The following is a 23,322-nucleotide window of genomic DNA, read 5'->3' as shown; positions in this document are numbered from 1 at the left end:
TTAATTGAACTAAAATAAATCAATTTCACTTTTAGTGCAAACCTTAAGTGAATATATAAATAAAAAGAGATTCAGTATTTCTCAAACAGCTAAATAAATAAATCAGTAAATAACGAAATATTAAGAATGAATATAATCAAAGAGTTTAACTTTAACCAAAATAGCTCAATAATAACTAAATAGAAGGTTAATGGTTTTAAGTAAACTACACTGATATAAAAAAAAACATAATATAATAATGAATATTATCTTCATAGCTCTGATTATTTTTAAATAAATACTAGTAGAAATGAGACTTATAGTCAATATAGTTTATTAAGATTAAGGAGACGTTTGGGTACTCCTTTTCGTGTTTTTGTTTGTCTTTTCAGTTCGAAATGGAGAGTTTTAGGTGTTTGGTTAGTGACATTCCTGTTTGCCTTTTACACTTGAAAAACAGCATTAGGTGTTTGGTTAGTGACACCCTGTTTGCTTTTTACACCTGAAAAGCAGCATTTTACAAAAGCAGAGAATCTCTGTTTTTTGGAAAAGTAGCTTTTTCCAACAGCAATCAGCAAACCGTAACAGCAAACAACAACTAGCAACAGTAAGCAGAAACAGGAAACAACAAACCGTAACAGCAAACAACAAACAACAACAACAAACAGTAGGTAAAACAAACGGGCCCTAAGAAAAGAAACACTTTATAGCCATTATTAGAACATCGATACAAATAAAAATTATGTATCATTCAAGTAGTACACGTTTGTATATGTATATAAAAAACTATTTAAATAAAAGAGTTATATCACAAAACTAATTATTATTTTTTTCCGGGCGTTACATATTGTGAATATCTAATTTTATTCAAAAGATGTTATTAATTTCATCTGTATTTGGAATAATATAAAAATGTGTTTTTACTGTTTTTCTATGATCATGTTACACATCTAAAACTGATTTTAAATAGTTAAAAAAAATACAAATTTGAAATATAGTTATAATGAATAACATTTTGTTAATAAAATTAGATATTTACAACTTACTAATTATAAGTAAAGGTTTAATAAGATTAAAAATAAACGATGAGTAACTTGATGTACCCAAATAAAAAATTAATGATTTAATGAAAAAGAAAAATAAAAAAACCCAATGCTTTTTGGGATTTTTATATTAGGTTTTGAATTTTATGGCAAAATTTAGGGCTAATTATAAATCTAGCCCAATTAAGAGGGGTCATTTACATATCTAACCCACTTTGCTTTCATCTTACCAAATTAGACCATTTCATCCACTTTGGACAAAATTACCCTTAGTTCTATTGATCGTGGATCTGCTCCTGCTTCTTCTTGTCTGCTTCTTCTTCTTCTTCTTCTTCTTCTTATTCGGTTCATCTTCTTCGATTTCTGATATCAATCGTTAGCGATTTTTGAAGTATTTTGTTCAATTTCCCGTAGAAATAGTATGTTTTTAGTTTATACGTCTGCTTTTCTCGCTGGTCTTGCCTCTTTTTTCATCTATAATAGTATCGTTTCAATTTTCTCAATTTTCCACCATTTTCCTCCATTGTTGCGCATTTGTAAAATTTGGCGCATTTCGTCACATATGCGACAAGAGTGGTCGCATCTGCGATCAAGTGCTGTCGCATTTGCGACGAAATACGACAACTGTTGTCGTATTTGTGACAAATGCGATAAATTTCGTCACAAATGCGACAACAATGGAGGAAAATGGTGGAAAATATAGAAAATTGAAACGATACCATTACAGATGAAGAAAGAGGCAAAATCAGCGAGAAAAGTAGGCGTATAAGCTAAAAACATACAATTTCTACAGGAAATTGAACATAATACTTCAAAAATCTCAAAAATCGCTAACGATTGATATCAGAAATCGATCCATCGATCAATAGAACTAAGAGTAATTTTGTCCAAAATGGATGAAATGGTCTAATTTGGTAAAATGGGAGCAAAGTATGTTCGATATGTAAATGATCCCTTTTAGTTGGGCCAGATTTGTAATTAACCCCGACAACAGTTTCCAACGGTCTAATTATGCAGTTTCTAAGTCCTAACAAGTCTTCTTCTTCCAAGAAAAATAGCAAAGTTTGGACCTTTAAAGCAATTTATTACTTATTCTAAGTCCTAACAAGTCTGATGGTGACTTTAGTTAACAAGTCCTAGCAATTTATTACTTATTCTTCGGTATGACTGATTCAAACCTTTTCTTTCTTCACTGCATCTTCTTCTTCTTCTTCACTACCCTGAACAGATACAGATGAGATGATAATACTAAATATTCATCTGATCTTCTTCTCTCTTCTTCTTCTTGTTGTTTTCCCCTTTTTAATTTTAGCAGAAATCACACCAAATTCGAGTCTTTTTGCTTCAAACAGAGATAAAAAATGGAGTTCAGATAATGGTACTTTCTCAGTTGGGTTTATCCCTCTTGACCCACAAACTTCTCCGCCTTCTTTTCTCGCTGCAATTTACTACGATGGAGGAATACCCATTTGGACTGCAGGTAAGATTGCTGTCTTCTTATATATAGTGAACACCCATTTGGACTGGGTAAAGAGCGGTTGTCCTATTATCATTGTGTATATTGATTCCTACATATTAAATGGGTTGTGAAAAAATGGGTTGTAGTGTCATGATAATTGTGTATATTGATCTCTGGCCGTGTCAAAAGAGTGTCTTTTTATGAACAGTGAATACCCATTTGAACCGTAGGTAACCATGTCAAAACGAGTCGTGTGACATAAAGAACCGTGAATACCCATTTGAATTGTAGGTAATTGTGTCAAAACGAGTTGTGTGACATAAAGAACCGTGAATACCCATTTAAACTGTAGGTAACCGTGCAAAACGAGTTGTGGTGACATAAAAAATTGTGAACACCCATTTGAACTGTAGGTAACTGTCTCAAAACAAGTTGTGGTTACATAAAGAACCGTGAATATCCATTTGAACTGTAGGTAACCATGTCAAAACGAGTTGTGGTGACATAAAGAATTGTGAACACCATTTGAATTGTAGGTAATTGTGTCAAAACGAGTTGTGGTGACATAAAGAACCGTGGATACCCATTTGAACTGTAGGTAACCGTGTCAAAACGAGTTGTGTGACATAAAGAACTGTGAATACCCATTTGAACTGTAGGTAATTGTGTCAAAACGAGTTGCGGTGACATAATAATTGTGTACATTGATCTTTATATGGTCTTTTTTATAAATGGCGAATACCCATTTAGCAATTTTATCAAAACAAGTTTTCGTGTATATTGATCTTTATATCAAATGGGTCGTGTTATAGTTGTGTATATTGATTTTTATATATATCAAATGGATTGTTTCAAAAAGATAGTCCTTTTATAAATTGCAAAGGGATAAAGTGTAAAAATATCTCTAACTTTTATATTGAGGAAATTTTTAACCTTTAAAATGGTGCAATTTTATTCTAATGTTGCCACCTAAGAGCCATTTTAGCCCTAATATTGACCAATTGGGTCAATTTGAGAAATTATCCATCAAACTGTGTTCTCGATCATGAATCTTATCATCTACGCTTCACATATGCGTCATTTTGTCACTCGTTAATAACAGATCACAAACATATGATTAGACGTGAATTTTTTTTATCTTTCAAGGTTCCAAGTTTACTGGAGGGAAATGTTTTTTAATATCAAAAGCGAACTCCCATGTTGTCTCTTCTGGGCTCCATCCTAACCATTGAACTAGGACCTTGGTAGCTGCTTGATTACCATGTTTGACCATCTTGCGATTCAAAATTGCTACTAGAAATGGATGGTGCCTGATCGTCCATTAGCGGGGCAGAAATGGCTTGTTTGCCATGGACCTTCTTCTTCTTCTTGAGCTGGGACACATGGATTACCCTGCTGGAAGTCTAAGTTTATAAGCAACTGAGCCAATTTTATCTTCGACCCATATAGGGGCCGTAGTATAAAGGAGTTAACTTGTGATTTCAACGCTGCATTGCACTTTGTTGCCTGTATGGCTGCAATTTGATCAAAACCAGGTCCCATAAGTTGAAAACCGTGTCAGTCCATCAGTTTGCTATTTCATCCGGGTATTTCATTACATGAAAAGCTATTTGTCTATCCTTAAGCAATTGGTCGACATAAGCAATCTTGGAATCCCGAGGAAAGTAAGAAATATGCAAGGGAGGCGGGGTCTCATACACTATCTCAAATGGGGTTGATTGTGTAGAGGTCTGGAAATTTGTATAATACCACCACTCAGCTAGAGAGAGCCAATTTTCCCACCGCTTAGGATTACCATTTTTCATGCACATAAGATAGGTCTTAAAGCGCTTTTTTACCTGGGCGAGCAATCTCCAATAATATTATTGTGGCCTTTGAAGTCTTGCACAAGCTGAAACTATCAAGAGGATCGAGTATGGAGGCCCTTAAATTAGACATGAGCAAAGCATATGATAGAGTTGAGTGAGACTTCCTGAGAAGTATGCTATTGAGAATGGTTTTTCATGATCAGTGGGTTCAGTGGATGATGATGTGTGTTAGTTCTGTTTCCTACAAAATTTTACACAACGGTCATACAAGCAGCATTATTACCCCTACCCATGGCATGTTTCTCATCTGTGCCGAAGGTTTGTCAGCTCTTGTCAAACTTAAGGAAAGCGCAGTGCTACTGCATGGCTGCTCTGTAGCAAGATCGGCACCCAGGGTTTCTCACCTATTTTTCATAGATGATAGCTTCCTCTTCTTCAAGGCTAATACGACGGAAGCAACCACTATCCTCCAATGCCTGCGGCAATATGAAGCGACTTCCGGATAGAAGATAAATTACAAAAATCATCTCTTGTTCAGTAAAGGGGCGGATCAGTCGGTGAGAGAAACAGTATCGGTTTTGTTGGGAGTGAATGAAGTAACATATTTGGGTATGTACCTGGGAGCGCCAATAATCATCGGAAGAAGCAAGTCACGGACCTTTGGTCACATCAAGGAACGGATCTGGAATAGGAACCACAATTGGAAAGAGAAATTCCTTTCTCGAGCAAGAAATGAGATTTTAATGAAAGCGGTCCTGCAGTCCATTCCTACTTTTATTATGAGCATCTTCTTAATGAAGGATCAATTCTGTGATGACATTAATAAGATGCTTAATCGGTTCTGGTGGAGAGCTTCTGGTGAGTCAAATTCGGGAATTCATTGGCAGCAGTGGTCACGACTATGTCTGCCTAAAAGCCAGGGTGGAATGGGTTTTCGGAATATTAAGCATTTCAACACCGCTTTAATCGCTAAACAGGGATGGAAGATCATACAGGAACCGAACTCACTAATGGCACGAGTGCTGAAGGCTAGATACTTCCTTTATCTCCCCTTTCAAGAAGCTGTGTTGGGACATAACTCGTCCTATGTTTGGCGGAGCTTAGTGGTCGGACGCGACTTACTTGTTCAGGGACTTCGGTATAAAGTTGGTAATGGCGAATCAATCCACATATGGGATAGTCTGTGGTTGCTTGATGCACAGAATCCGAAACCGACCAGCCCCGTTCTCTCCAATTTCTGGACTGACACTGTGCGAGACCTGTTACTAGAGGATGGAAGTTGGGATAAAGAACTGATACAAGCCAACTTTAATCAGCGGGATCAACATCTGATCCTGTCCATTCCAAGAAGGCTGAGGGTTCAGGATGATGGTTGGACTTGGGGACATGAAGCTAAAGGTATTTATTCTGTGAAAAGTAGGTATCGGATCAGCACCAGAGTAATCAGCGATACATGCTTGAATGTGTAGTGTCACTGGAATTATATATGGCGCCTGCCAGTTGCTCCAAAGATACGAAATTGCATTTGGCGTGTACTATCACAGTGTCTGCCAACTATGCATAATCTGGCATCTCATCACAGTAATCACCCCAATGTCTGTCTGGTTTGTACTGCTACTGATGAAACCGAGCACCATCTGTTTGCTGAATGTGAATTCTCCCGCCAGACCTAGGCTCACTTCTTCGGGGACTCAAGAGCTTCGACAATCGAAGATTTTCTGCCTTGGTTTCGGTTTTGGCGAATTAACAGAGGTACAAAGGAAGTAAAAGGCATTACCATGGGAGTGTGGATGCTATGGAAACACAGAAATGAGGTTTTCTGGAATAGGAGGAAAAGCAGTCCTTGCTCTGTCGCGGAACGCATTCACCAAGAAATTCGAGAATCGGATCTCGCAAAGGAAGCTCAGTCACGACAAAATACTAGTACTTCGCCTGCTGCAACTCGATGGCTACACCCTATTGCCGGTTTTCAAGCCTGCAATGTGGATGTCGGGACCTTCCAGAAAGTAGGTTACAACTAGATGGGGTTTTTACTTCGAAACTCGGACGATTTGTGCTCCTATGCTTATTACGGGGCGTTAGAATGGTTATATGAGCCGATCATCGGTGAAGCCATAGCTCTCAAGGAAGTTTTATCATGGATCAAAGCAAGGGGCTTTGACAGAGTAATCATTCGAACAAATTGTTTATCCATAGTCCAAGCATTAGAAGTACAACTTCTCATAATTCCTATCTTTCTGATATTCTTTTAATTTGTTTTGATTTATTGCAAGAGTTAGAATTAGTTTCAGTCTCTTTTGTTAAACGTTCAGCTAACACATCAACTCATCTCCTAGCTCGAGCGGTTGTGTCCGAATCTGTTCGTGGAGAGGGCATGTCCACCTCCATTCCTTAACGATATTCTTTTGGCTGATTTGGCCTCTTAATATAATGATTCTTTTATTAAAAAAAATATAGGTCTTAAAGCATCTGTTAACTACTTTAGTCTGCCCATCAGTTTGTGGGTGGTAAGCTGAAGATTTGAGTAAAGACAACCCTTGAACAATTCAATCCAAAAAGAACTAATGAAAATAGGATTTTGACTGCTTGACAATTGTGGATGGCAGTCCATGTAGTTTGTACACATTGCTCAAAAAGAGTTGAGCCACAGTTGCAATAGTATAAGGGTGGCTAAGACTCAAGAAGTGTGGATACTTAATCTGTCGATAACTACAAAGGTGACCTCCTTGCCATTAGATTTAGGAAGCCCCTCAATGAATCCATGCTAATAGTTGTCCAGATTCATGCAGTAGCCCTGAGGTTCCCACAATTTCATACTTACAAACTTGGCAAAGAGTACAACTTCTCACATAGTTCCTCACATCCTTCTCCATACCCTTCCAATAAAAAAGCGATTGTAGTCTTTTGTATGTAGCTTGAGCCCCATAATGGCCTCCTATTGCATAATCATGCATGAGCTGTAAATGATCTGTATATATATGGCACTGCATTTGTAATCACATCTTACATACCTGTGTTTCAACTCTGAATCTTTTTTTTTTCTTCTCTGCGTTAATGGCTGCTATTACACCGGTCAGTCCTTACTTCCTACCGACAAATGAGAATCTGGCACTGGTTCTTGTCACATCTCCTTTAACTGGAGACAACTATCATCAATGGTCAAGGTCATTGAGAATAGCTTTGATCTCGAAGAACAAATATGGCTTCGTGGATGGGACCATCCAGATGTTAGAAGTTGGTTGAACAAATTACTAGATATGGGAAAGATGCAAAACCATGGTCCTTTCCTGGATAGCGCATTCAGTCTCTCCTCAAATCAGTAAAAGCCTTATATGGGTTGAGTCTGCAAACTCGGTTTGGAACGATCTTAGGGATCGATTCGCCCAAGGTGACATCATAATTTCTGAGCTCCAGAAGGAGATTCAATCATTCAAACAAGGTAACCTCTTGGTTTCTGAATATCATACACAACTGAAAACGTTATGGGATGAGTTATTGAACTATAGACCTTTACCAAAGTGCTCTTGCACCCTTGCTTGTTCTTGCGCTGCCATTAGTAAGTTCAGATCCTACCTTGACTCTGACCAAGTCATTACCTATTTGAGTGGCCTGAATAGCAATTATGGCAACAGGAACAGGGGAACAAATTCAAAACCAAACTTGAAGCAATACAGGGCGAATCAGGTGTAGTCTAATTACCAGAATCATAATGAACACCATCAATTCACTGAATTTGAAGATGAACATGAGTCCATTCGAGAACAAGGCGGATACAGCTTCACTGAAGCTTCATATGACCAGCTGATCAACTTACTACCAAAAATGTAGAATGATTCTAGAGCAGGATTGAGTGGAAACCCCATCCAAATAGCCACTGCAAAGAGGAATTACAAGACAGCTGCACCTATTCTGGTAAAGTTTCCTCATCCACTCAATTACATATACATAGAAATAGTTGGATTATTGATATAGGGGCCACTGATCATGTGGTATGTGATCTCAATTTTTTTTTACCACATATAGAGTTGTGTCAAATTGTTCAATACAACTTCCAAATAACCAAAGTGTCTCAATCTCGCACATTAGCCACGTACAATTACATCCAAATTTCACATTAATAAATGCCCTATATGTTCCACAGTTTAGCTACAATCTCATATCCAGTAGTAAATTGGCTCAACATTAAATTTATGCATATTCTTGACCTCACAAAACTATGTCATACAGGATCTGGGGAACTCCCAGAGGATTGCCTCTGCTAGCTTGAGAGGAGGGCTTTATCACCTAGACAAACTAATTCCCAAGCATTTCACTGCTTCCACCAAACAAGTATTTTCTACTTCAGCCCTTTGGTACATGATGTTGGGGCACCCTTCAATTCAAAGAGGTGGCATATTGTCACAATTTCTTCCTTAGCTAATTTTCCTCAACACACATCTTGTGATGTCTGTCACCTAGCTAAGCAGAAAAGAAATAGTTTCAATCTTAGTTGTAATAGAGCTGATAGTTGTTTTGATTTGATCCATTTGGACATATGGGGACCCCTAAAGCATTCTTTTAATGAAATCATTATTTCCTTACTGTTATTGATGACCATAGCAGATTTGTATGGCTTTATTTTATGAAGTATTTTATGAAGTATAAGTCCGAGACAAGAGATGCAATTTACACAGATAAAGGTTATCAGAGCTGATAATAAGCCAGAGTTTAACATGCCTTAGTTCTATAACAAATTTGGCATACTGCACCAAACTAGCTGCCCTGGAACTGCACAGCAAAATGGAGTTGTGGAGCGCAAGCACTAGGATATCCTAAACATCACTCGAGCACTACTGTTTCAAAGCAAAATGTCAAACAGTTTTTGGCCCTTAGCAGCTTCACATGTTGTGCATTTGATCAATAGGCTACCAACTAATGCAACCAAAAATTGCATCCCATGCACTTTACTTCACAAACAGCCCCCAAATTTGCAAAAGTTAAGAGTCTTTGGATGCCTCTGCTTTGCGGCAACTTTGAACAAGGATAAGACAAAATTAACACCAAGAGCAATCAAATGTGTCTTCATTGGGTACTAAAATGGCACTAAGGGTGAACTTGCAGACTAGGAAAATTTTCGTATCACGAAACGTCCAGTTCCACGAAACAAATTTTCCCTATAACCAAGACGAAAATCCACCGAATCCATCCTTCCCCTTACCAAATGTATCCGGTGAACTGATTGACAATGATTCTCTAGAAATTCCAATACTTGGGTTGCCGGAGACATTGCCTCCTAATGAGGCAGATCCAATTCAACCTGACATTGCAGATCCTATAAACACCAATCCCACTCAAGAAATACACCACAATCCCAATACAAATAAAGCCTAGGAGGTCCACCAGACACAGATATCCTCCACGTACAAGACTACCACCATAATCTCCTAAATTCCATCACAACTGCACCACTTCCTAAAATGCCTCATGACCTAACTAAGCACATTTCTTATGACAACCTCAGTACCAGCAAAAGGATTTTCTCACTTTAAATATCGTGTCAGAAAGAACCATCAACCTATGAAGAAGCTATCAAGTCCCCTCATTGGCGACAAGCTATTGAGGCAGAATTAAGTGCCTTAACTGCAAATAATACCTGGTCTATCACTCAATTACCTGCAGGAAAGTGGCCCATAAGATGTAGATGGATATTCAAAATCAAATACAGCACAGATGGTACCGTGGAGAGATACAAAGCCCGTTTAGTGGCAAAGGGCTTTACTCACAAGGCCGAGATAGATTTCACAGAAACTTTCGCCCTTGTGGCGAAAATTACCACTATCAGAATGTTTATAGCTCTTGCTAGCATGAGCAATTGGTTCCTTGAACAGTTGGATATCAACAATGCGTACTTGCATGGTGAAATCAGTGAAGAGGTATACATGAAGGTTCCACAGGGCTGTTTAGTTCCTAATTCTCACTCCAATCTAGTATGCAGGCTCCACAAATCGTTATACAGGTTAAGACAGGCAGGGAGGCAGTGGAATTACAAGCTCACCACTGCACTAAAGGAGTATGGTTTCACTCAAGCTACTGCAGATCCATCCTTGTTCATTAAGGCTAGTAATGGAAAGTTCCTAGCAGTCCTGCCATATGTAGACTACTGGTGGCAAGCAACTGCAACGATGAGGTACAATCCATTAAATCTCATTTACATGCCTTATTTAAAATTAAGGACCTTGGTCCTTTGCAATATTTCTTGGGATTCGAAATTGCGAGAACTTCGAAGGGATCGACTTTAGTCAAAGGAAATACTGTCTCGAGCTGTTGCAAGGTCAGGGATTTATGGGATCGAAACCCGTCCAAACACCAGCCACCCCTAACTTCAAACCAACACCTATACCAGTACTACTACATGATATACCTGCCTATAGACAACTCATTGGGAAGCTATTGTATCTCACACATTCAAGGCCAGAAATTTGTTATATAGTGCACCAATTGAGTCAACATCTAAACATCCCAACTCAAGATGATCTACACAGGGCATATAGCGTATTAAGGTACCTCAAAAACTCACATGGACAAGGCCTTTTTTTTCCAGCAGTTGGGCAAACTAAATTTAGAGCATTCACTGATGCTGACTGGGCATCGTGCCTCGAAACCAGAAAATCAATAACTGGCTTTTGTGTGTTTCTTGGGGACTCTTTAATCTCTTGGAGGTCAAAAGAGCAGTCTACGTTGTAACCACACAAGGGTTATTTTAAAGTGTATTTACTTATTAAGGCTAAAGGTATTACAAGTATATATATATATACAAACAACCATTAATACCCAACTACTTACTTCCCAACTACTTACTTAAATGCCAGCTACTAACTATATCTACTTAATATTGTAACACTCCCCCTCAAGCTGGAGCATAGATATTTATCATGCCCAGCTTGTTACAAATATAATTGACTCGAGTTCCTGGTAAAGCCTTGGTGAACACATCTGCTAATTGACTTCCGGTTCTGACATGTGGAGTTGTGATTGTACCATCCTCCAACTTCTCTCGAGTAAAATGACAGTCAACTTCTATATGCTTTGTTCTTTCATTAAACACATAGTTCTTTGCAATATAGATAGCTGCTTTATTATCACAATATAACTTCATGGGTTTTATCTGGTCAAACCCAATTTCGCCAAGTAGACGACGTAACCAAAGTTCACACGTAGTCTGTGCCATAGCTCGGTATTCAGATTCTACACTGGATCTAGAAACTACACTTTGCTTCTTACTCTTCCATGAAACTAGATTTCCCCCAACAAATACACAGTACCCAGTAGTAGAGCGTCTGTCTGACAAATCTCCAGCATAGTCTGCATCGGTGAAGCCTTCTGCGATGTGATGTCCATGATTTTGATATAACAAGCCTCGTCCAGGAGCTCCCTTTAGATACCTCAGGATGTGAGTAACAGCATCCCAATGCGTTGTCCTAGGTGAGGACATGAATTGACTTACCACACTCACAGGAAATGAAATGTCAGGACGAGTAATTGTGAGATAATTCAGTTTGCCTACAATTCTCCTGTATTTCTCAGGTTCTTTGAGTAAGTCACCATCATCAGACTTCAACTTCACATTGGGCACCATCGGAGCATCACAAGTCTTTCCCTCAATTAGACCTGCATCTTTCAACATATCTAAACAGTATTTTCTCTGATTTAAACAAATTCCTTTCCTACTGCGAGATACCTCTATTCCCAAGAAGTATTTCAAAGGACCAAGATCCTTTGTCTGGAAGCAAGTACCAAGGAACTTCTTCAACTCCTTCATCCGATCAACAGCACTTCCTGTAATTATGATATCATCAACATAAACAACCAGTAGAATGCATCTAGAGCTAGAACTGAAGTAGAAAATAGAGGGATCATATGCACTTCTGTGTAAGCCGAATTCTATTACTGCGGCACTGAATTTACCAAACCATGCACGAGGAGATTGCTTCAAACCATATAGAGACTTTCTTAATCTGCACACCTTTCCAGACTCCCCCTGAGCAACAAAGCCAGGAGGTTGCTCCATATAAACCTCTTCATTCAGGTCACCGTGCAAGAAAGCATTTTTAACGTCCAGTTGATGAAGCTCCCAATTGTAAGTGGCAGCTAAAGAAATGAACAGACGGACAGAAGTGAGTTTGGCAACAGGAGAGAAAGTATCGAAATAATCAAGACCATAAGTCTGAGCATAGCCTTTAGCAACCAGGCGAGCCTTCACTCGAGCAACAGTACCATCAGGATTCATTTTAACAGTCCAAATCCACCGAGCACCAATTTTCTTCTGATCTTTTGGTAAGTCCACAAGGTCCCAAGTGTGATTTTGTTCGAGTGCCTTCAGTTCTTCTTTCATTGCCTCTAGCCAATCAGGATGATCCATAGCCTCTGAAATGGATTTTGGAACTGCAATGGAATCTAAGGTAGCTACAAAACACTTGGAAGGGGGTGATAAGGCATTATAAGAAACAAAGGAGGAGATAGGGTAAGTGAAAGACCTTGTACCTTTCCGAAGAGCAATAGGGAGATCAAGACTGGGTTCAGATGAAGGTGTAGGATCTGGAGCCGAAACAGATGAGGTATCATTGGTGACTGGTCCTAGAGCAGGTGCCGTAACCGCAGGTTGCACACGCCTAGAATAAACGTGACGAATAGGAGGACGAGGGACAACCTGTTCACTTACAGTATAGATCAAAAAATCATCATCAGATGTATCAGCAGGAAAAGAGGGTGAAGGGGAAGATGGACGAAAGAAAGACGTATTCTCAAAGAACGTGACATCGGCCGACACAAGATAGCGCCCCAAGGATGGAGAGTAACAACGGTACCCTTTTTGACTTCGAGAATATCCCAAAAAGACACACTTGAGAGATTTGGGGTCAAGTTTGGAGACTTGAGGACGAATATCGTGTACAAAACAAGTACACCCAAAAATACGAGGGGCAAGAGAAAATAAAGATTGAGAAGGAAACAGGATAGAGTAGGGAATCTGACCCTGAAGAACAGCGGACGACATACGATTGATGAGGTAACAGGCAGTGGAAACAGCATCTGCCCAAAACACTTTCGGGACTTGCATTTGGAACATGATCGCCCGAGTGACTTCAAGTAAATGGCGATTCTTCCTTTCAGCTACACCATTCTGTTGTGGTGTAACAACACATGACGTTTGATGAATAATACCATGTTGTAGAAGGTATGACTGAAAAGTACTGGATACATATTCTTTGGCATTGTCAATTCGCAAAATACAGATATTTTTATTAAATTGAGTTTTAATCTCAGCATGAAAAGCACAAAAAACAGTAAATAAATCGGAACGGTGCTTCAAATGATAAAGCCATGTAACTCGAGAAAAATCATCCACAAAAGTCACAAAATAACGATAACCAAGTTTAGAAACAATAGGACAAGGACCCCACACATCAGTGTGAACTAAATCAAAAACAGACTCAACATGTTTATTTATTCGAGGAGAATACGGGACTCGATGGTGCTTAGCAAACTGACATGCTTCACACTCTAAAATAGAGTTCCTTGGAAGACTCGGATACATTTTCTGCAAGACAGGAAGAGATGGATGACCAAACTGACAATGAAGCTGCAACAAAGAGGAGCTTGTACAAGCAATTGGTCTTGGCACCGCTTCAGTGGAGTCAAGAACATACAACCCATTCACCAGTTTCCCTCTACCAATATTCTGTTTCGTCCCAAGATCCTGAAAAAGGCAATAATTTGGAAAGAAAACAACACAACAATTAAAGGTTTTGGTGAGTTGACTAACAGATAACAGATTAAAAGGAAATTGAGGAAGACATAAAACAGAGGATAAAGAGATTTTTGAGGTAGGCTGAGCAGTTCCATGACCATTTACAGGAGCGGTGGCTCCATTAGCTAAAGTAACATATGGCAGATTGGCATTAGAATCAAAAGAAGAAAGAATACCTGTGTTACCAGTCATGTGATCGGTAGCACCAGAATCAATAACCCAACTACGGGATGAGGTGGAGAGACAAGCAGCCCGATTACCTGTATCAGCCAAAGCAGTAGTAGTGGACTGGGAGGCACCATGATCAAGAGACAGCTGTTGAAGTCGAGCATATTCATCAACAGAGATAGTGACAGTAGGAGTAGAAGACGTAGATTGAGGGGATGGTAGGATACCATCACCAGCAGCAATGTGAGCAAACTTCCGATTGTTACTTTTCTGAGGTCGACCATGAAGCTTCCAACAATTCTTCTTAATGTGTCCTTCTTTGCCGCAATGATGGCATACTTGAGAACCACTTTGAGAGATACGGTGAGTAGTGGAATTCTGACCACTTTGAACTCCATGAGTCGCATTGCTCACCAGAGCCATTGTCTCTTGAGACACCACATCAGACGTCTTTTCAATATCCCTACACACGGGAAGAAGTCGACCATAGAGGTCAGCAAAGGAGGGAAGTGTCCCACTGGTCAATATCTGGCTGCGTGCTATCTCAAATTCAGGACCAAGACCCTCCAGAAATCCAAGAACAAATATACGATCATCATTCTCTTGCATCTGCTTAACATCAGCTGTCATAGGAAAACGAGTTCGATTCTCCTCACAAATCTGCTTACATTCATTATAATACTGAAAGAAGGTGCGACCCTTTCTCTGAGGACGATAATATGAAGATAGCAAGTTATGAATATGAGTCAAGTCTAGTTTGCTAGCATACATAGACTCTAAGTATTCCCACATTTCTTTGACAGTATCACAATGAGTCACAATGTCATCTATAGTAGAGTCCAAAGTATTCTGAATCAGATTAAAAAGTTTATAGTCTACCATCATCCATTTCTTCCTACTTCCCTGCTCATCTCTAGGTGGAGGATTATTACTCAAATGATCCCCCAAATCGACACTATTAATGTACCGAGTAATAGTACGTTTCCACTGAGTGTAATCCTTAACTCCAGTCAATTTTCTATCCGTAATTCGAGTGGTACCAACAGTAATTTCAGTCATGACTTTCTTATTATTTTCCTCAGTCATTGTCAATCCAAGCAAATGACAATTACCACAAAAAAATTCAATTAACAGTAAATGCACTACTGATATTTTAACCAAACACCAAGGTAAAGATAAAATAGCCCAAAAAGAATCAGAATATTGTCAACTTCAATTGAAAAGACAAACCAGATCAGAAAAATAGGTCTAACCGAACACAAGCCGGAGTAACCACAAAGAAGAAGGCTGACCGGAATTATCACCAAGGGAAACCGACCACACAGATGGGCCGGAAAAGAAGAGGCGAGACCGGCAGAAGAAGAACGACACCGAACGGAGCTGCCACGCGCTCTCACGCGCCGGCGAGTGGGTGGCGCGTCGGAGAAGGCGGTGGCGCGTGGGGCCAACTCGCGGCGATTCAGGCGACCGGAAACACACGACCTGATAGATCGGCGGCAGAGGAGACCGATGGAGGGGGCGGTGAGATGAACGGAGGAGTTGAAAAAATCGACTTCCAACCCGGGACCGCCGTTAACAGTTCAAACTCCGAGAACTAATTTACTAGACCAAAAAAGTTTGGCTCTGATACCATGTAACCACATAAGGGTTATTTGAGAGTGTATTTACTTATTAAGGCTAAAGGTATTACAAGTATATATATATGTATACAAACAACCATTAATACCCAACTACTTACTTCCCAACTACCTACTTAAATGCTAGCTACTAACTGTATCTACTTAATATTATAACATACGTTATCAAGGAGTTCATCGAAAGCTGAATATAAGGCGATGATCAGTATGCCAGCTTCAGTGGCTCATTTATCTGCTGCGTGACTTCATCATCCCACATGCAGGGCCATCAATACTTTTCTGTGATAATCAGGCTGCACTACATATAGCGCACAATCCTCTTTTTCACGAAAGAACCAAGCACATTGACATTGATTGTCACATTGTGCTTGAAAAACTGCAACCAAAATATTGTTCACTTACTTCCTATCAGGTCAAAAGGACAACTTGTAGATTTATTTACCAAAGCCCAGCACTTACCAGATTTTACAACACTCAAGGACAAACTAGGCCTGTTGAACATCTACATGCTAGTTTGAACATCAACAACAAATAAAATGAGCCAGCATACAGGTTGTGATATGGTTAATTGACCAGGGGTATAGGTGGCTCATGTATACAATTGCCAAATATTTTGTTTTTTGTCCGTTAGTGTAAAAATAACCGTTTGATATACAGCTGTAATACCTGTATATATATGGCACTGCATTTGCAGTCAAAATTATTGAATGAAAGGAATATAACCTTCATCTTTCATTTCCTCTTCTTTGAGTTTTATATGATTCCCTATTGTCATGGAACCAATTGAACTAAAAGCTCAAGCTAATAGTTAAAGATCCACTTCATATTAATATCTGATACACCCCCACACGCGAATGCCCACTGGGCTTGAAGCGTGCACAAACACAGGCCCAAATTACCATGTCCTGCAAATATCTCAACAAATGGAGCTGCCAGGAATCGAACCCTGGACCACTTGGTCACACTGGCTCTGATACCATGTCATGAAACCAATTGAATTAAAAGCTCAAGCTAATAGTTAAAGGTCCACTTCATATTAATATCTAACACCTATAATAGAGTTTCTTATACCAAGTCGAGGTCTACGGTCAATGACCCTTACAATTTTGAATGCTACACTAGAGTCACTCCCCCCATTACATAACATGATTACAAGGATAGTCCCCCCTTTCTCTCCCCATTACATAACCCTTTCTCTCTCCATCGTGTTATTATCTTGTTATATGATGTCTATATATTAAATGGGTTGTGTCAAAGATTGCCTTTTTATACATAGTGAATACCCATTTAGACAGTAGATAAATTTGTCGAAACGAATTGTCGTGTCATTATGATGTTATATAATCTCTATATATTAAATTGGTTTTGTCAAAAGATAATTTTTTTTATAAATTATGTTATCGCGTTAGAAATTAACAGTCCTAACTGCAGGGTCGTCTACTCCTGTTGATTCTGCTTCTTCTCTCCAATTCCTCTCCTCCGGTTCGCTCCGCCTTATCAATGGCTCCGGGGACACTATTTGGTCCACCAACACAGACAACCTCGGAGTTAACTCAGCTTCTGTCCAAGAAAATGGGAACTTTGTACTTACAAATGACACTTCCACAGTTTGGTCCAGTTTTGAAAACCCAGTTGACACCATTGTTCCTTTTCAGAATTTCACAACTGGTATGATTCTGGAATCTGGATCTTACTCTTTTACCCTCCTTAGCTTTGGGAATATCCGTTTGAGATGGAATAATAGTATTACTTATTGGAGCAAAGGTTTGAATTCATATTTTAATAGTGATAACACTAGTCTAATTTCATATAGTTTAAGATTGGAAAGTAGTGGGATTTTGTCTGTGTTTGGTCCAACATTGCCTCCTAATGGAGCAATTGTAGTTTACAGTGACGATTACGCCGAACCGGGCGAGATTTTGCGGTTTTTGAAGCTAGATAATGACGGGAATTTGAGGATTTATAGCTCTCAAAGAGGTAGTGGGATTAAAAAAGAAAGATGGGCTGCTGTTCAAGATCAATGTAGAGTTTATGGTTACTGTGGGGAATTAGGAATGTGTAGTTATAGCAATTCGAATCCGGTTTGCGGTTGTCTGTCTCGAAATTTCGAGTTCATTGATCCGAATGATAGTAGGAAAGGTTGCAGGAGGATAATGGAGCTTGATGATTGTCCAGGGAATGTGACAATGTTAGATTTGAAGAATACAATGTTGACATACCCTCCGAGTGCGGATTCCGAGGTTTTCTACATTGCTACATCATCGTGTCGGTTGAATTGCTTGATGAATACTGGTTGTGAAGCTTCTACTCTATTGTTGGACGGTTCGGGACATTGTTACTTAAAAACGCCTGGTTTTATTACTGCTTATCAGGATGCTTCTCTGCCATCCACTTCTCATATCAAGGTTTGTCCACCGGTGCTTCCGAATCTGTTGCTTTCTTCTAACATTTCCAAGGACGGGAGACGAAGGAAGGTGGACAGGTGGGTTTGGATTGTTGGTGGAATTGGGGTTCTTGTAGTGTTGATCATTTTGGAGTATGCATTGTGGATGTGTTGTTGTAGAAAAAGGTCTAGATTCGGTGGACTATCCGCGGAATACACTCTTCTCGAGTATGCTTCAGGTGCTCCTGTGCAGTTGTGGTATAATGAACTTCGGGCTGCGACTAAAGGGTTCAAGGAGAAGCTTGGAACCGGAGGATTCGGAAGTGTGTACAAAGGATGTCTTGCTAATGGAATGGTTGTAGCAGTTAAACAACTCGAAAGGATCGAGCAAGACGAGAGACAGTTCAGAATGGAGGTTGCAACTATTAGCAGCACTCACCATTTGAATCTCGCGAGACTAATTGGTTATTGCTCCGAAGGAAGCCAGAGGTTGCTGGTGTACAAGTTCATGAAAAACGGGTCCCTAGATCAGTTCCTTTTCAACTCGAGGAAATCGTTGAATTGGGAGCAAAGGTTCAGGATTGCCGTTGGTACTGCTAAGGCCATCACGTATCTCCATGAGGAATGCCACGACTGCATTGTCCATTGCGATATAAAGCCCGAAAACATCCTTCTCGACGAGAACTACAACGCGAAAGTCTCCGATTTCGGCCTTGCTAAGCTGATAAACTCCAAAGAAAACAGATACAAGACATTGGCAAGAATTAAAGGCACTAAAAGATACTTAGCACCTGAATGTATTGCGAATCTTCCTATTACATGGATGTCTGATATATACAGTTATGGAATGGTTCTGCTCGAGTTAGTGAGCGGAACGAGGAATTTCCAAGTATCTAAAGCAACAAACAGGAAAAAGTTTTCATTGTGGGCTTATGAAGAATTCAACAAAGGTAACATTTTGGGGATCATTGATAGACGGCTAGCCGATCATGAAGTCGAAATTGAGCAAGTTACTAGGGCAATTCAAGTCAGTTTTTGGTGCATACAAGAGCAGCCATTACACCGGCCGAAGATGGGGAAAGTTGTGCAGATGCTTGAAGGCGTTGTGGGGATTGATCAGCCGCCTGCCCTTATGGCAGCGAGCGACGTTTCGAAGAGGAAAAAGAGTACATTTTTCAGCAGCAATGTGAGCAATATTTCAGAGACATTATCATCACCTAATCCAACTTCAATTTGTTCATTCCAAATTGCAGGAATTTCAACTTCTCATGTTTCTGAGGCAAGTTTAGGAAAGGCTTCTTCTGCTCTTTTGGTACCAAGAAATTTATAAGGTATAGTCTTAGAGATCATACATAGTTTGTATATTTATGAGATATTACACCATTAATATTCTTATGCTTTTTATGTAACACATTGTTTAGTCCTATTTTGAAAAACACATTATAAAGTCTCTCATCGTTAATCTTTTGGTCATTATGTCTATATTTTTAGATTTTTAACCAAACATATCTTTTAGGACCGTCATAGTGTGATGTAATATGACCATGTTACTCTGTTATTTTTTGTCTGTTTACTCTATTATTTTTTGTCTGTTTATGCCGATATAATTTAGTCCCCTATTTTAAAAAACACATTATGAGGTCCTTCTGTCTATTTGTTTTTAGATTTTTAACCGTTATATTTGACACAAACAGACAGACATAAAATAACAGAGTAACATGATTATTTTGTATAGTACTATGACTATCCTGAAAACTAAGATATGTTTGGTTAAGAATCTAAAAAAAAGAGACAAAAGGACCAAATGATTAATATTGAATAGGGACCTTATAAAATAGGAGGACTAATCAGTATGTTATGTAAAAATGTGGGGACTAATAAATTATTTACCCTTTTTAAAATATGAGAGGAAACATTATATATATTAAAAAGGAAAGGACTAATAAATTATTTACCTTTTAATATTTGCGAGATATTACACAATTAAACTTCTAAAAGCCCGTTTGTTTTACCTGTTGTTTGCTGTTGCTGTTACGGTTTGCTATTTGCTGTTGCTGTTTATTGTTACTCTTTGTTGTTGCTGTTACGGTTTGCTATTGCTATTTGCTATTTGCTGTTTGTTGTTGCTATTTGCTATAACTGTAACGGTTTGCTGTTGCTGTTGGAAAAAGCTGCTTTTCCAAAGAGCATAGATTCACTGCTTTTGTAAAAGGCTGCTTTTCGTGTGTAAAAGACAAACATGATGTCACTCACCAAACACTTAATGCTGCTTTTCAGATGTAAAAGGCAAACAGAATGTCACTAATCAAACACCTAAAACTCGTCTTTTTGAAATGAAAAGGCAAACATGAACATGAAAAGGAGCAACCAAACACCCTTAAGCTTGTTATTTTATTTTTGGCTTTGTTAAATTGTGATTTAGAACTATAAAAAAATAATAAAATAAAGGTTTGATGTTATCCTTTAACATGTTGAAAGGAAATAGTGATCCTGTAGTTTTTGTGGGAAAGTGTTAATTTTATCTTAACTTTGTTGAGTAAGATCAATTTTATCTCTATCTAATAGAAAATTTGAACGTACTGATTTGATAACTATTCGACTGCCAAATCGGGTTTGACAAAATAGGCTCAAAGGAATGTTAAGAATAATTATCGAAGCTGTGATATATATAAATTGTCGAACTGATGTTTAACTTAGCTTTTGACAGATGTCTCGGTCCTAAATAACTATTCATAGATGTTCAAACTAATAGCTTAAATAGAAAGACCAAGTTTATTTATTGAAAGGTGTTGAATTAGTATTAATTTTGGTTCGAATCATCATTAAATTATGCAGATTTGGGTTTGAGGTCTTTGACTGCATTTTGATTAAGAACTTGTTACAGAGAGGTTGGTGGTATATTTTGATATATCTTTTTGGGTTAAATTTATATATTTAATTGATAAGCATTAGCACAATATATTTTGAAATTAGTGTAAGTTTGTCTGAGTGGATATCAAGGTTAAAAGATGAATTGATTGAGTCGGTATTAATGACAATTCTTATTCAATTATGTCTTGGTTAAGATGATGAAAGATGTTGATTTTAATCAGGATGGGAGAGTAGGAAAGGAAGTGTGTAACGATCCAGTTCAGAGTGGGTGCCGCCGTGGTAGAAGGTTTGAGCAAGGAGCAGCTCTAAAGGGGTGGTGATGGGGGTAGAAATGAACTGAATCCCACATCGAAAATGGAGATGGAGTGATTAGGGCTTATTAGTAAGGGATGAATCCAATACATACAGACGCGCGTTTTAAAGCCATGAGGTCCAAGGTGTTAGATTTGGGCCAAAGCGGACAATATCTACATGGTATTGGGTCAGGATGTTACAATTGGTATCAGAGCCGACTCTCCACATACGATGTGTGGTTCGGGGACGAACCTGACGGAAGCTGGTGGGCCTGTAACGACCCGGTCCGGAGTGGGTGGCACCGAGGTAAGAAGGTCTCAGTAAGGAGCGGCCCTAAGGGATGGCGATGGGGGTAGGAACGAACTGAATCCCACATCGAAAATGGAGAGAGAGTGATTGAGGCTTATTAGTAAAGTGTGAATCCAATACATGCAAACGCGTTTTAAAGCTGCGAGGTTCGATATGTTGGATTTGGGCCAAAACAGACAGTATCTACATGGTATTGGACCGGGATGTTGCAAAGTGTGTAGAACTACGTGGCTTTAATTCCTTGTTTAAAAATACTGGGATAAGTAGAAAGCTTGATAATATTATCAAGTCCAAGCTAATTAACTAGGTTAGATTAAATATTTGTCAAAAGTTATTAGACTATTAGATTAGTCAATATAGAAATTTCTAAATCAATTGTTCGTGTAGTATAGGAATTAAGTGACAAAAATATAGATTTGATATTATTACTAAATGAATTTGGTTTCGAGAATAGTTTGGTGACTATCGATCAAAGGCAAGAAAATTTATTATCGATCATAATGTCTAGGGTGCAGGTCTTACAGTAATGAGTTATGAGTTAATTTTTGTTAAATTAATGGTGATAAAGTTGATAAGTTCTTATGTAATAAGTTAGGGGTCATTTTCTTAGATATGAGAAATGTACTTTTAAACAATAGGCATTCGTTATTTTATCTCACCGTTGTACCCGATGTCGTTAAGGGTCGAGTGTGACATTTTGGTATCAGAGTATAGGTTAAATTCTTCAGACCTAACTTGAGGTTTATAGCGATGAAGGAATATGGATCATTAACGATAGTTTAGAAATAATTTGAGGGAAACTTTTCGAGGATTATATTAGACATTCATTCACAAAATAAAGGTTATAGAGAACAATTTAAATTTAATATAAATAATTTATACGTGAATATACGAAATATTTTGACCTTTGAATCTAAACATTAAAGGGTTTTCGGTGTTTGATAAATTAATAAAAGGTTCATGGGTTAATTTCATGTTTTTAAAATATAATTATAAGTTTTGGAAATTTTTATGAAGATAAGATTAGGAGGATTTAAACTGATATTTTGTTATTTTTCGATAAATGTATTATTAGGGGCTAATTTAATTGTTGTTTGTAAAAAGGGTTTGTAAGAGTTTATATAAAATTCAACTTAGAAAAAAATGGTAATTGAGAGTTAAAGAAAATGGAAAGAATCTGGGTTTGTTAGAATTTTGGTGTTCCGAATTCAACGGGATCTTCGGTTCCATTTGACTATTCTGGTTAACAGTTTGTATTTCAGTGAAAATAAAAATAAAATAGCTTGTTAAGAATGTTTGGGTTTAAAATTGTTTTAAACGTTATTGGTACAATATTTTGAACATCTTAAATTCTTTACAAAATTAGATAAATTCATATTCTCATAACCTGACTTTTGTTCGCAAGTTTAAGATTAAATTAAAGAAAATAAGTATATTTATGAGTATTTTGAACTTCTAATGGAAGTTTTTGGTTTTGATGAGCTTTTGTTGAATTATTGTGTTAATTGATTTTTAGTTTTGAAATTTTTAGGTATTTTGAAGAAACACAGAATTGATGTTTGAAACTTTATGAGATTAGTCTATGAG

General features: G+C 38.2%; 1 protein-coding gene across 2 annotated transcripts; it reads left to right on the top strand.

Annotated features, from left to right (window-relative positions):
- Window positions 1–1,976: 1,976 nt before the first annotated feature.
- On the top strand, window positions 1,977–22,169 carry LOC136230879 (G-type lectin S-receptor-like serine/threonine-protein kinase At1g34300). 2 transcript variants are annotated; one of them, XM_066020074.1, is made up of 3 exons: window positions 1,977–2,502; window positions 17,310–19,592; window positions 21,354–22,169. In XM_066020074.1, exons 1-2 carry the CDS (start codon window positions 2,262–2,264, stop codon window positions 19,589–19,591), a joined length of 2,523 nt encoding a protein of 840 aa, XP_065876146.1. In that variant the 5' UTR covers window positions 1,977–2,261; the 3' UTR covers window position 19,592; window positions 21,354–22,169. The 2 variants fall into 2 exon arrangements, with proteins under 2 accessions (XP_065876146.1, XP_065876145.1); XM_066020073.1 differs by lacking the exon at window positions 21,354–22,169 and having other exon boundaries at window positions 1,978–2,502; window positions 17,310–19,839.
- The last annotated feature ends 1,153 nt before the right edge of the window (window positions 22,170–23,322 follow it).

The sequence above is a fragment of the Euphorbia lathyris genome, chromosome 5, assembly GCF_963576675.1.
Source record: "Euphorbia lathyris chromosome 5, ddEupLath1.1, whole genome shotgun sequence".
In the NCBI taxonomy this organism is placed as follows: Eukaryota; Viridiplantae; Streptophyta; class Magnoliopsida; order Malpighiales; family Euphorbiaceae; genus Euphorbia; species Euphorbia lathyris.
This window is presented reverse-complemented; position numbering and strand designations above follow the sequence as displayed.

Bases quoted from the DNA above. Each gene is read 5' to 3' on its own strand.
- LOC136230879 (XM_066020074.1), top strand. From the start codon at position 2,262: ATGATAATACTAAATATTCATCTGATCTTCTTCTCTCTTCTTCTTCTT. The intron at 2,503-17,309 runs GTAAGATTGCTG...TCCTAACTGCAG, and splicing joins AATACCCATTTGGACTGCAG to GGTCGTCTACTCCTGTTGAT.